This window comes from Pistacia vera, unplaced genomic scaffold (genome assembly GCF_008641045.1).
Source record: "Pistacia vera cultivar Batoury unplaced genomic scaffold, PisVer_v2 Contig21, whole genome shotgun sequence".
In the NCBI taxonomy this organism is placed as follows: domain Eukaryota; kingdom Viridiplantae; phylum Streptophyta; class Magnoliopsida; order Sapindales; family Anacardiaceae; genus Pistacia; species Pistacia vera.
In genome coordinates this window covers 1,293,659-1,308,009 of record NW_022196013.1, presented here as the reverse complement: position 1 = coordinate 1,308,009, position 14,351 = coordinate 1,293,659, and the positions used below count along the sequence as shown (strand labels likewise).

At 35.0% G+C, this 14,351-nt stretch overlaps 1 protein-coding gene and 1 pseudogene across 1 annotated transcript; both read left to right on the top strand.

The window, feature by feature from the left end:
- The first annotated feature begins 351 nt into the window (after positions 1-351).
- On the top strand, positions 352-2,178 carry LOC116129262 (annotated as a pseudogene).
- A 2,416-nt stretch (positions 2,179-4,594) lies between these two features.
- LOC116129238 (damage-control phosphatase At2g17340-like) lies at positions 4,595-6,353 on the top strand. The gene is made up of 5 exons (XM_031414989.1): positions 4,595-4,836; positions 4,934-4,999; positions 5,253-5,319; positions 5,453-5,521; positions 5,984-6,353. Exons 1-5 carry the CDS (start codon positions 4,667-4,669, stop codon positions 6,131-6,133), a joined length of 522 nt encoding a protein of 173 aa, XP_031270849.1. The 5' UTR covers positions 4,595-4,666; the 3' UTR covers positions 6,134-6,353.
- The last annotated feature ends 7,998 nt before the right edge of the window (positions 6,354-14,351 follow it).

Below are 14,351 nucleotides of genomic sequence, written 5' to 3'. Positions count from 1 at the left end.
GTTATAAATTTAGCAGAATGTATAATTTAGCAGAATGTATAATTGCTTTTGGTGTTCTCAGTCATTTGTTTCAATGGGGCTATTATCAGAGGAAGAAGGGCAACACCAGCTCCTAGTTCTGGTGCATAAGGAATTGTATATCACAACAGAATGAACTCTTTTATATTTTATCTCAAGAACTTTGGTGCTAAAGTTGATGGCCAAACTGAAGACGACAAAGTTTGTTCTCTCTACCCTCTCCTGAAAAAATGATTCAAGGAGCTATAGCTCATAAATTTATTTAATTTTCGAATTAAATTTATTTAATTTTCGAATTGAACTTTTGGCTAGTATAGTTTATGAAAGGGGTAGATGTCTGCCTTACTTGTAGATGGGTATTTTCCCTATGCTTTTTACTCCCTGAATCGTATTCATGAGCCTGAAATTTTGCGTAACTTGCTCAAAATTAGCCTCAACATTGGTATGTAATCTTGAGCTTGAGCTTCTAAGTTTGTGCAACAAAACTATTTTATTTTGCTAATTGATACAAGAGGGTAATCATAGAAAATTGAGAAGCAAGGACTGAATACTCCCCTAGGAAATTAGCGAAAATTTGGCCCTCACAATTTAACTGACTACTATAGTGTTTGTGATCTACGCTTTCAAAGAAGCCTGGAAGGAAGCATGTGAGACAACAGGTGCTGTAAAACTTTTGATTCCTGGAGGGACATACCTGATTGGCCCCTTGAAGTTTGCAGGCCCCTGTAAAAATGTATCAAATATAGCCATTTATTTGAAGGTCAGGTTCTAATTTTCATCAAGAGGTGGAATAACTTTCGTTTTCCTGTCGTGTATAATCCAACTATTTTTTAGCAAACCCTCTTTTGATGATGTCTGGGAATGAATTTTCAAGGTTATGTGAAGGCAACAACGGATTTATCCAAGTATAGATTTGGTGCTGGATGGGTGGAGGGACTAACATTGACTATAGGAGGAACCTTCGATGGACAGGGTGCTAAAGCATGGCCTTACAATAGGTGCCCTACCAACTTCAATTGCAAACTTCTTCCAACTGTATTTTCAATAATATATTACCGTTAAACTTTCAGTTACTTTAGTTCACTGCTTTCCAAATTGTCAATATCTGTAGGCCATATTGGTTTGTTATTCTGAAGATAATATATGTGGGCAAATCAAGTGGCTTTGGGATAGGTGATTTTGGCCCCAGGATATGTACGGCTTGCTTGGTGATGCTTCACCAAAAGCAAAAAAGTAGCCAGACGAGTAAAAGCTCATGTGAAACTTTGTTCTTCTTTCAGAATGTGAAATTTGTGGCAATGAATAGGACTGTTGTCCGAGACATAACTTCACTGAATAGCAAGTACTTCCACATTGCGCTAGTTGAGTGCAAGAATTTCAAAGGCAGTAAAATTAAAGTTTCAGCACCTGCAAATAGTCCAAACACTGATGGAATCCACATTGAGAGAAGCTCTGGTGTCTATTTTTCAAGATCACATATTGATACTAGGGACGATTGCACTTCTGTTGGACAAGGAAATTCCCAAGTCACTATCAGTAGCATTACTTGTGGACCTGGTCATGGCATCAGGTAAATCTGCATTCTCTAATGGCATTACCTCCAATTATTAGTTATCAAACTCTTTATTATTGAACATATATTTGCAGATGTAGTGTCGGAAGTCTGGGAAGATATCGGAATGAAGGAGATGTAAGGGAACTTGTCGTTAGAGATAGCATCTTGACAAAGACCTTGAACGACATTAGGATTAAGACATGGGCTAACTCACCAGGCGGCAGTGTAGCCACCAACATGACATTCGAAAATATTGTGATGAACGATGTGACCAATCCTATTATAATTGATCAGGCATATTGTCCATTCACTTCTTGCCCTGCAAAAGTAAGTTGGTGTTTACATTTCAGAAAAATATGTAATCGGGGTTGTCGAAAAGAGGTGATTATTGATAAGTCTGATTAATAATTAAATGCAGGAACCATCGAGGGTGAAGCTAAGTGATATATACTTCAAGAACATAAGGGGAACCTCATCTTCTACAGTAGCAGTCGCATTGGAATGTAGCAAAAGAATGCAATGCCAGAATAAACCTAGAAAATGTTCATTTGGAGCTGTCAATGTCAATGTCTATCAGGGGAGAAACTACCCACTTCCTCTTGTAAAAATGTTGAAGCTAATTACATTGGCGCCCAAATCCCCCACCATGTTCTTAGTTATGAGATAACTTTTGTAATGTTGTTTATGCAGTTATGCTCTGCTTATGCATTGGTTTTTTTTTTTTTTTAATCCATCTATATATATAGAATTCCTCTATGAAAACTGTTTTGCATGTATGTAAATAATTATTTTTTTTTTTTTTTTTTTTTTTTTTTTGTAAACAGGGATGTCTACGCTAGCTCTCAACTAATCATCTGAGACCTTGAAGTTAAGGATCATGACTATCTCTAAAAGTCCATATTCGATTAGGCCTACAGCCGAACTGAGCTGTTCGCAAATTGTTCGAGCTCGACTCAGCTGAAGTTTGTATTCGGCTCGAAATCTGTCGAATAGAACTCAAACTCAAACAATTCAAGTAATGTACGAACCAAGTATCAAACATGATAGTAATCGGCTTGAAAGCTCGCAAACAATTAAAAATTCATGAATAGTTAATGAGCTGTCAAGCTCGTAGGCTCGTGAACAGGTGAAAATTCGCAGGACATTGAACGAGCTTTCAAGCTCTGAAGTTCGCGAACAATTTAAAATTCGTGAAGCCTTAATGAGCTTTCGAGCTCTGGGGCTAGCGAACAGTGAAATATATATTGATTGTGTATATTAATTATATATTTATATATATTAATTGCCCATCCAAGATTATTTCAAAAACTTTGATCCTTATTTTAAAATTTTTTCCCTCATTTTAAATAATACTAAAAAATACCATTGATTTGTTTGAAAATTTCCATTAGTCCATTATATATTTATGAATACAGCAAATTATAATAATAGTACTTATTAGTTTTAGCTATGTTATGTACATTAAGGAGAAAATAAATAAATAAATAAATGATGTACAATTGCACATATATTTTCAACACTCATTTCTTAAGTATATGTATATAATCATTCTTACCCATAATAACGAACTTGTAAAATAGATTTATTTATCATAATTCACAAAGAGATTCATTGTTCTTGATCTTGCTTCATCTTAATTATTGAGTGGTATTTCACCCGTAAGCACAACTCATCTGCTAATTTTTCAACATCAGTCAAGACTCGGAGCTCAATTCAATCACATCTTGCTTCATCTTAATTGTTGAGTGCACAATAAAAATGTGAGATATTCAGGTCACACATTCTTTTTTTTTATATATAGGATTCCATAAACGTGTAGCATAAATGGGTTTAATTTATTAAAATGTAAATCAAATTCGAACAACTCAAATAATAACAGAGCTAAAGATCTAATTGTTCTTACATTGCTGATCTATGTGCTAGCTTATATAAGATTATTTTAACAATGGAAATATCAAATTTTCTTAACATTGATTTTAAAAAAAAAAAAAACAAAAAAAGAAAACAAAAGACTTTCCCTTAACTTACTTTTTGTTGGTTGGATATAATATTATTAATTGAATATTAAATTTTATTGATTGTATCTATTCAGAAAGTTTTTCACAAAATCTAGAGGGAGTTTTTGATGAATTTTATAGGGACTTTATATATATATATATATATAGAGAGAGAGAGAGAGAGGGAGAGAGAAATACTAGCCTTACAAAGAGACATACAAAGATAAATCCTGCCCTTAAAAGAAGGGATAAAGAGAGAGAGAGAGAGGGACGATCAAGATTTTGTCACGTCATTCGGTGCACAAATTCGGTGCATTATTTCCGGTGACTGTAACATTGCTCGTATATATATAAATATGGAGCTTATGAAAATTTGTTGAGATGGAACACGAATTCGAGTAATTATTCGAGCTCGAATTCGAACTCTGATGCAAGCACAAATTCGAGCTCCTCCTTGAACTCGAATTCGAGCCTAGGCTTGAGCTCGAACTCGAGCCTAGGCTCGAGCTCGAACATGGCTCAGATAACAAACGAACTGAACTCCAACACCCATCAATTAACCGAACTCGAATTTGAATAGGGTTTTCCTAGGGTTGACGAATTTGAATTCAAACTCGAACTCGAACTCTATCAAATTTTCACGAATCGATCTCGAACTTGAAGGTGTCCGGCTCGGCTCAGCTCATTTGTAGGCCTAAATAATAATTTGACCACTCAACCACCTAGGGTTGGTCGTTAATAATTAAATTAGTTAAAAAATACTATTATATCCTCATAATAATTAAAGTAGTAGAAAATCCCATATCAAAACAAATCCTATTATACCCACATAATAATCAAATTAGTTGATTTTTTTTTTCATATATTTCTTTTTAGTTTAAATTATATTTAAAACATTTTTTTCAAGAAAGTTTTATGTGAAATAAGCTTACCGCACAATATATATAAAGCATATTCCATTTGCATATGCATGCCCAAGAAGGGAGGGTACATCGTCTTGCCCCTCAACTTGGAATAGAAGATATAGGTACCTTTTTCTATTTTCTTCTTCTTTCGCATCATTTCATTGCTTCAAATAAACCAAACAAAACCCAACATGGAGAGCGCTTCAAAGCTGGTCCCTTTCCCATTACTTCAAACTCCGATCGAATCCAACTACAGGGCATGCACCATTCCCTACAGATTCCCCTCTGACAATCCCAGAAAAGCCACTCCTTCTGAGATTGCTTGGGTCGACCTCTTTCTCAATTCCATCCCCTCTTTCAAGTAAAACTTTTCCTTCAATTCTGTTTCTTTATATATATATATATATTAGTTGGGTGTAATTCTAAGTATTTTGTTAATTCTTTGTAATCTCTTTCAGGCAACGAGCTGAGACTGATCCTACTGTCACTGATGCTCCTGTTAGAGCTCAAAAATTTGCTGAAAGGTATTTGTTTTGGTTTTTTCCTGATCTGTCTTTTCCGTGCATCCATTTCATCCTTCGGTCTGGGAAATTAGATGCTCTGTTTGTATAAGTTTCCAGTTTTAAAAATTGTTCTTTACGTTTTAGAGGCTTCATCTACGTAAGCATTATGTACATGGAACTTATGGTAATTAGTTCATCTATGTCATTCATTCTGTGAGTTGCAATTAGTAATTATAGCATTCCATGTGTTGTCTGAAATATTGATTGCATTAAGGTATGCTGAGATACTTGAGGACTTCAAGAAAGAACCAGAGAGTCACGGTGGCCCACCTGATTGCGTTGTAAGTCAAGCTTTGGGAAGTTTTTTTACCATCTTCAAAATGATTTAGCTAAGCGGTGTACTTTGGAGGACCTAAAATTTTTACCACTGTTTTGTCTTTTTTTTTGGGGGTTGGGGGGTGGGGCATATCTTAGCTTCTTTGCCGAATTCGTGAACAAATCCTTAGAGAATTGGGATTCAGAGACATATTCAAAAAAGTGAAGGTAAGTTTTAAAGTTTCGTACTTTCTTTTACATGCCAAACCTGCAGAATGTATACGCCAGTGAAATAAATAACATTGTAAAAGAAACTGATTGCGATGGCTGAAAATAATCGCTTGGTAGAACAGTTGGACTGAGAACCCTTTTGCCTAATTGCCTATTTGAAAATGTAGATTTTGTCTGGTGTTTGTTCTTAGTTTACGACTTGGTGAACTTGTAAGAGAAGTCAGAGGATTTCTGGGTATGAAAACTGGGGGAAAAAATCAGTGGTGAAGGTTGGGAAAATTATGTGTAAGAGCTATAAACAATACTCTTCTGATCTTTTCAATTGACTGACTGGCAATCTTAGCAGTCATAGAAGAGAAGAAATGAGAGATAATGGAAGGACAGGGGATTTTAAATATTGGTGAGAATTCTATTTTTATTTGTTTCCACACAAAGGCTGATCCTTTTTGTGACAGATAGGATGAAGAGAATGCAAAAGCTATATCCTTATTTGGGGATGTAGTTCGTCTTAACGATGCTATTGAAGATGGAGGGAAGCGCCTAGAGAATCTGGTTAGAGGAATATTTGCAGGAAACATATTCGATCTTGGTTCAGCACAGGTAGGTTAATCCTTTATCTTATGGCTTAGAAAATCTTTAAACATTCAATTTTGGGTCTGACAGTTTGTACACTCGTCATACATAGCTTTTAATTATTAATGCTGTCAAAAACCTGAAAACTTGACCACACACTAGTTTTGGGATTATGTTTTCTCTTAAACAGAGGTTTTCATATGTTTTCTCATCTTAGGCACTGATGTTGTTTTCAGCCTTGCTCTTGTATTTTCATCTGTATCATAAAAAGGAAAGACTTAAATAAGAGTCTTTGTTTTCTTTGTTTACACTTTCCATTTGGAGTACTCTCTGAATTACTGGTGCATCAATCTCTTTGCTTCTTGACCCTCACCCTGCCTTCTTTTATTTCTGTATTTTGTCAGCCAGTGGTGTTGCCTGTGCCTTAAAATAATGTGCTTATTTCTTATCAGAACAAATTGTTAATTTTCATCATTTTGGTTTTGCAACACAAATAGTTTATAGCTGCGATTTGTGTGATATATATGGTTCTGCTCTAAAACGTAAAATGACCTTAGAATAAACTCACCCAAAGAGATGTGCCCTTATTGAAACCCTAACATTATAAGTAGTATGATATAATTGGACTAATAGACAATTGTGATTGTAATACCTATGCTGTGGAGGGCTTGTATTGTTAAAAGAATAATGAAAGATAATCCCAAGGGGTTGCCGGATGGTCAGAGAGGTTTACTCTATTTATTGAGTTGTTGGGTTCGAACCTGGGGTCACTTATCACATTATGATTTATCTGATCCTTTGAGAGTTCAATGGACCTCGAGGATTAGTTGAGATACATATAAATTGACATAAACACCACGGTTAAAAAATAATAATTAAAGACTATTCATCCGCGATTATACTATTTTTGATAATCCAACCAGGAGCATCAAGTTGGGTTATTTATTAAGAGCAAGTGTTTTTCTGTTGGTTATTTAATGACACGATATTGCAAGTCATCCAATAAAAATGAATATTTTTTTTTCAAACGTACTTGACTATTCTATACCTTTAGTCATTTAGCTAAAAAATACTTTGGAATTCCAATGTATCCTTACAACACCGCGCTCCATGGGAAAGCCCAATTTTCAGTGATAGATAAGAACTCGAAACCAGTGCAAAATTCTTCTAGCCCACAATATACACTTTACATTGCAGCTTGGCTGCTTGTGTTCATATTTATATTCAGCATTTAGCCCACTAATCAATATGTCTTACACAAAGTCCAGAAAAATAAAAAATAAAAGGTTTAATAAAAGGCCATTACCTTGTTCACTCCGACAACATTGTCTTATTGAGGCCGAGTCTCCTCTAGCAGGCTAATTTGCAGCATCAAAAATTGCCACAGATTGGCCAACCAATTGGATTGTTCCTTGGGTTGTGAGCCCATTTACAATTATACTGGTTGCTTCGTAATACACCAAGTGAGCAACATATCTTTTATTTCAAGTACTAGTACATTGGTGAACCCTCCATGGTGCTTTTGAGAGGGTCAACAAAACTAATGCTCCTTAATAAACAATATCTAATACAAAACAAAAAAAATTACAGGGATATCATTGAGCAACAGCCCAATGTGGTAGGAGGCCCAAAGTAATTTGAACCCATGAAGTTAATGAATTGAATACCCTATAAGCCCAGTGTGGTTGGTGGCCCAAGGTGGTTTGAACCCAAGAAGTTAATAAATTGAATACCCTATGGGCCCAGTGTGGTAGGTGGCCCAAGGTGGTTTGAACCCAAGAAATTAATGAATTGAATACCTTATAAGCCCGGTGTGGTAGGTGGCCCAAAGGTGGTTTGAACCCAAGAAGTTAATGAATTAAATACCCTATAAACCCAGTGTGGTAGGTGGCCCAAGGTGGTTTGAACCCAAACAGTTAATGAATTGAATACCCTATAAGCCTAGTATGGTAGGTGGCCCAAGATGGTTTGAACCCAAGAAATTAATGAATTGAATACCCTATTAGCCCAAGGTGGTTTGAACACAAGAAGTTAATGAATTGAATACCCCATAAGCCCAATGTGGTAGGTGGCCCAAGGTGATTTGAACCCAAGAAGTTAATTAATTGAATACCTTATAACCCTAATTTGGTAGGTGGTCCAAGGTGATTTAAACCCAAAAAGTTCATAAATTGAATACCCTATAAGCCCAATGTGGCAGGTTGCCCAAGGTCGTTTGAACCCATGAAGTTAATGAATTTAATACCCTATAAGCCCAATGTGGTAGGTAGCCCAAAGTGGTTTGAACCCAAGAGGTTAATGAATTGAATAACCCAATGTAATAGGTGGCCCAAGGTGATTTGAATCTAAGAAGTTAATGAATTGAATACCCTATAAGCCTAATGTGGTAAGTGGCCCAAGGTGATTTGAACCCAAGAAGTTAATGAATTGAATACCCTATAAGCCCAATGTGGTTGGTGGCCCAAGGTGATTTGAGTCCAAGAAGTTAATGAATTGAAAACCCTATAAGCCCAATGCGGTAGGTGGCCCAAGGTGTTTTTAACCCAAGAAGTTAATGAATTGAATACCCTGTAAGCCCAATGTGGTAGGTGGCCAAGGTGGTTTGAACCCAAGAAGTTAATGAATTGAATACCCTATAAGCCAAATGTGGTAGGTGGCTGCAACGCCCACATCAAGGTTATTTATGCCCTAATACCCATAGTTGAATTTTATTAAGGTTATCTTGAACAAGTGTGAAGAAAATTCCCTAAAATTTCATTAGGGGTAAAATGATATTTTCACTCATAATTAGTTGAAAAAGTGGGGAGTGAAAAGAAATAGAATAACATGGAGAAGATGATAAAAATGAGGGCATTCTTGTAATTGGTTAAGGGACGTAGATGGAATTTTTAGAAAGTGCAAGGGTAAAATAGGAATCTATATATATTATTTTATGATATTAAGAGTTGAAGTAGAGAAACCCTAGCCACTCTACCCTCCATTCAAGCCATTCTCTACCCAAATTCTCTCAAATTTCTTCATTAAATTTCCAAGGAAATTCATAGGATTTTGGCTAACTTTTGATAGATTTTCAATCCTAAGCATCCAAAGGTAAGATTCTTGCACCAAGAAGTGAGATTAAATTTTAAAGTTTTGAATTCTTATGGTTGTATATGCTTAGGGTTTGAGAATGAGGGAATTATACCAAAGAGAGAGTATAGTGTTGGAGTTGCTCAAATTTAAGGTAAGTAAACCTAATTTGAACCTTAATTTGAGCAAGACTTTGTTGAATGAATTTTTTTGCATGTTTGTATGTGATGGTATGAGAGAATTATTGGTGGTTTTTGATGTTTATTGATGCATAGATTCTAGCCATGAGAAGTAGTGTATGGTTATGTGATGATATGGTGAAGTTGTAGAAGATTTTGTGTTGAGATTTTTGGAGTGTAGAGAAGTGATAAATTCAGCCAGGTTTAATACTCAATTTAGTGAGTTTTTGGCTCACAATTTGGTTGAATTAGAGAGTTGTGGAAGTGTAGCCAACATGGTAGTAGCGTGTGCATATGAATTGTTTGATGAAAATCCTAAGAGAAAACATGTTACCATGGTTGCCCTGTCAAACCCGTGACCTTATGAGTGATTTTTGAGCATCTTACCCATCGAACTGGGTTGAGACCTAAACATAAAAGTTGTAGCCCTTTCTCTAAGCTTTAAAATGAGACCAAGATCATAGTAATCCAATGTGTATAGCTCGAGATATGCCTTCTTGAATATGACTTGCGCAGAATGGCTACCTCAAAAGTACCTCCAATTTATTAGTTATTTTTAGTCTAATATTCTATGATTGATTTCAAGTGTGGGAATGTTGTTGATACAGAATACTAGTTTCATAATGATATCTTTATATGCCATAATGCATTCTCACATTCTCACATTTGCATTTAGAAAGAATAGCAAAGAATATTTCCATGCACATACAGATGTATGAGAATATTAAAGAACAAAGAGAAAGAGAGTTTGGATGAATTGTAGAGAATTTATTTTATGCATGTATATGCTTATATATGAAGAATTGTTGATGGAATGGATATTGAATGATGGTTAGAATTTATCCATGAGAAGTAGTGTTTGTGTACTTGATGTTTGATGAGAGTTTGGATGAATTATGGAAGAATTGGAGTAGAAATTATGGAGTGTGAATTCTGGACAGGTTTGACGTTAATCTTGGTGTGTTTTATTCCAAATTTTGGTGGCTTAGAAGAGAGGTAGAAATGTAGCCAATTTAGAGTTAATGTGTGCATATAAATTGTTTGATGAAATGTCAAAGAAAAGTGCATACATGATTATGATTATTTGATATCTTAAGATGAGTTGGTAGATGATAGAGAATGACATGTTCACATTCCATATTGCATTATTGCATCCAAACATGTGAATTTAGGAAGAATAATAAGCATGAGCCCCATATACATGCATACATACTCATAAGAGCATTAAAGAGCAATAATGAACTTTAAAGTTAAAGAACAAATAGAAAGAAATGAGAATTATTAAAGAAAAGAAATTGAATACTAACTTCCATAAGAAAGATAAAAGAAAAGAAGGTTGTTGCGATGGGGAACCCGTGAGTGATAAGAAGAAGAATATTCCCACATGTACGCCGCCTTTAGTGAGCGGCCTAAGAAGAAGAAGAAGAAGAATTTGTACAATCCGTAAGAGTGCATGTAGATGAGGACTGTACTCACTCACACGGCTAGGGTTTCGAATCCATGCCTCAACCGAGTCCGATTGACAAAGAATAAGAAAGAAAAGAAAAGAAAAGAATAAGAAAGAAAAGAAAAGAAAAGAATAGAAAGAAAAGAATAAGAATAGAAAGAAAAGAAAGAAACAATAGAAAGAAAGAACAGAACAGAACAAAGAAAGAAACAATAGAAAGAAAGAAAGAATAGAAAGAAAGAAAGACTAGAAAAGAAAGAAAGAAAGAAAGAAATACAGAGAAACGAAACAGAAAACAGAAAAGAAAAATAGAAAAGAAAATCACATTTTATGCATTTGTGCATTTGCATCATACCTATGCATGATACCATGCCTATTATCACGGGTAGTGAGAAATTAGAAATAGAGAAAGAATAGAGAAATAATAGAGAAAGAACAGAGAAGAATAGAGAGGTTTGATGTAAGGAAAGAAATTCAGAATTTAAGCAACGGAGAGAGAAGAGTAGCATAGCGGGTTTACTTATTGAGCAATTGGTGCTCACTTCGTTGTTTTCAATGTTTTTGCAGGTAATAGGTGAGATGCAGTCGCTTGGAACGTCACGCAGCGGAAGGGTTGGGCAACACTATCGAGTTGATGTTTTGTGACTTTATTATATTTTATAAAGATTTGTATTTAAAGAAAAATTTGTTATGGGCCCATTATTTTACACTCATCTACATGTATATATTTTCTTATATATATAGTGAGTTTTACTGTTATTTTGCGAGTATAACTCCCAAGTATACTAGCTAGAAAGAAAGTATTACATTTTTGGTATCAAAGCAAAGGTTTTGGGATTTGACAGTGTGCCTCTCCTGCCGCATTGATGTTCCGTAGCCGACCGTTGTTAGTTATTTCTTTCCTTACTTGTAATAGATGAGTTAATTGAATTGACTAAAAGTGTTAGTGTTATGTAGATGAGACGTAGAACTGGAGCAAGTAGTAAGAAGGAAATGAGTATGGGTGAACCTTCCAACCCTTCAGAATCTACTCCCCCTGTCCTCGATGAAGCGAGGATCCATAATATTATATAGCAAGTATTGGTAGAGAATTAGGGGAGATTTATACCAGAGATAGTTGAAACCTCAGTTGTTGTACCGACCACCAGAGGAGAGAGAGAGGCCGGTACCCCCGATAGTATAGAATCGTTTTGAGCCTATTTATGGATTACCCAGTCGGCATCAGCCGTTGGAATTCAGAGGTATGGCAGACCCAATAGTAGCAAAAGAAGGGATTATGTCCGCGGAGCGTACGACGACACTATTCCTTATGACAAACTGGGAGAAGATTTGGTAGGCTAGTTTTATGTTAAAGGGAGATGCCCCCAATAATAGAGAAGTGAGAAATAAGAAAAGATTTCAGCAAAGCGAGAGAGAGAGAGCTTGATGAATATTAAACCATCATGTGAATTTAATATGAACAAGAAACTCAATTAAATGCGGCATTACATAGAGTCTGCAGATTGTAAATTCAGCTCCTAATTGCGTACGAGAGTAGTTATTGTTTCTTGTTTTGGCATTATCGATGGAGGCTTGCCTAATCTTCAGTCTGTCTGTGTTATGGTGATGGGAATGTTTAGAGTTTAATTAATTAAAGATTAAGTTGTTTGAGTTGAGATACAAGATCTGCTATACTTGGGAACTCTTCAGTTTGTCTACTGCTGGCATCTTCATGCGGCAACTAATTCAGTAAGATTATACAGAATTAAGGAATAGAGATTACAAGAGAATGAGAATGTAGTTGTTGGGAGTTTATAAATGTTATTGGTGAGCCCTTTATGACAAAGCAATAAACATAAGTAAAGTAAGATAAAAAATTAACACCATGTTTTCTTTGGCAAAAAGCTAAGAATTCTCATTGAATGGACAAAAACCAGCCGATTTGATATAGAATTTAATTACAGTTTTTTGTTGTTAAAAAAATATAACAAATCATATGAAAATCTGTTTGGTAGAAATAAGTGGAAATGTTTTTAAAAACAAGTCTCCAATACAAACGATAAAATCATTTCAAATCTATCACTTTATTTCATGAATGAGTTGTCTTTCTTAAAAATATATGATAAAGATTTTTATTAAAATTGAAATGAAAGAGAGACGAAAGAGTTGATATTTCCCACTCTTAGGTAGTTTAAGTGGTAGGATGAGCACTAGGATGTGTGGTTAAGGCGCACGGTCTCAAGATTCGAATCCCCATGGTTCTCAAAATTGAAATGCGTGATCATCTACCAGCATTAATCGAGGCGTGTGGCATGGAGAAAATTTTCATTCTTTAAGAGTAAGCAAAAACCTCCATTAAAACCTCTGTAGTACTACTGTAAATATTCGGAAACAAATGGGAAATGAAAATGAAAGCAAACTTTAAGCTGTATATATATATATATATATGTAAAACATCTATATAGGATGATCCTCCTCCGCTTGCTTCAAAGTTGAGATACCCTGTCTAGTCATACTCTAAATTTTTTTATATCATATGTGTTTTTACCCCAGGATTCCTAGAAATTAGAAAACAAAAAGAGGGTTTATGAGAATGAAAGTCACATGTCACAGTATCATTAGTTATCACACACGATATGATTATGATTATTTGATACCTTGAGATGAGTTGGTAGATGATAGAGAATGACATGTTCACATTCCTTATTGCATTATTGCATCCAAACATGTGAATTTAGGAAGAATAATAAGCATGAGCCCATATACATGCATACATACTCATAAGAGCATTAAAGAGCAATAATGAACTTTAAAGTTAAAGAACAAATAGAAAGAAATGAGAATTATTAAAGAAAAGAAATTGAATACTAATTTCCATAAGAAGGATAAAAGAAAACAAGGTTGTTGCTATGGGGAACCTGTGAGTGACAAGAAGAAGAATATTCCCACATGTACGCCGCCTTTAGTGAGTGGCCTAAGAAGAAGAAGAAGAATTTGTACAGTCCATAAGAATGCATGTAGATGAGGACTGTACTCACTCACACGACTAGGGTTCCGAATCCATGCCTCAACCGAGTCCGATCGGCAAAGAATAAGAAAGAAAAGAAAAGAAAAGAATAAGAAAGAAAAGAATAGAAAGAAGAGAATAAGAATAGAAAGAAAAGAAACAATAGAAAGAAAGAAACAATAGAAAGAAAGAAAGAACAGAAAAAAGAAAGAAACAATAGAAAGAAAGAAACAATAGAAAAAGAAAGAAACAATAGAAAGAAAGAAAGACTAGAAAAGAAAGAAAGAAATACAGAGAAAAGAAACAGAAAACAGAAAAGAAAATGCACATTCTATGCATTTGTGCATTTGCATCATACCTATGCATGATACCATGCCTATTATCACGGGTAGTGAGAAATTAGAAATAGAGAAAGAATAGAGAAAGAACAGAGAAGAATAAAGAGGTTTGATGTAAGGAAAGAAATTCAGAATTTAAGCAACAGAGAGAGAAGAGTAGCATAGCGGGTTTACTTACTAAGCAATTAGTGCTCACTCCATTGTTTTCAATGTTTTTGCAGGTAATAGGTGAGAT

What these genes read in the sequence shown, in the direction of transcription:
- LOC116129238 (XM_031414989.1), top strand. Translation starts at nt 4,667, where the DNA reads ATGGAGAGCGCTTCAAAGCTGGTCCCTTTCCCATTACTTCAAACTCCG. An exon ending in GCTCAAAAATTTGCTGAAAG is followed by an intron (nt 5,000 to 5,252) that starts GTATTTGTTTTG and finishes GATTGCATTAAG; the next exon opens with GTATGCTGAGATACTTGAGG. An exon ending in GTGGCCCACCTGATTGCGTT is followed by an intron (nt 5,320 to 5,452) that starts GTAAGTCAAGCT and finishes GGCATATCTTAG; the next exon opens with CTTCTTTGCCGAATTCGTGA.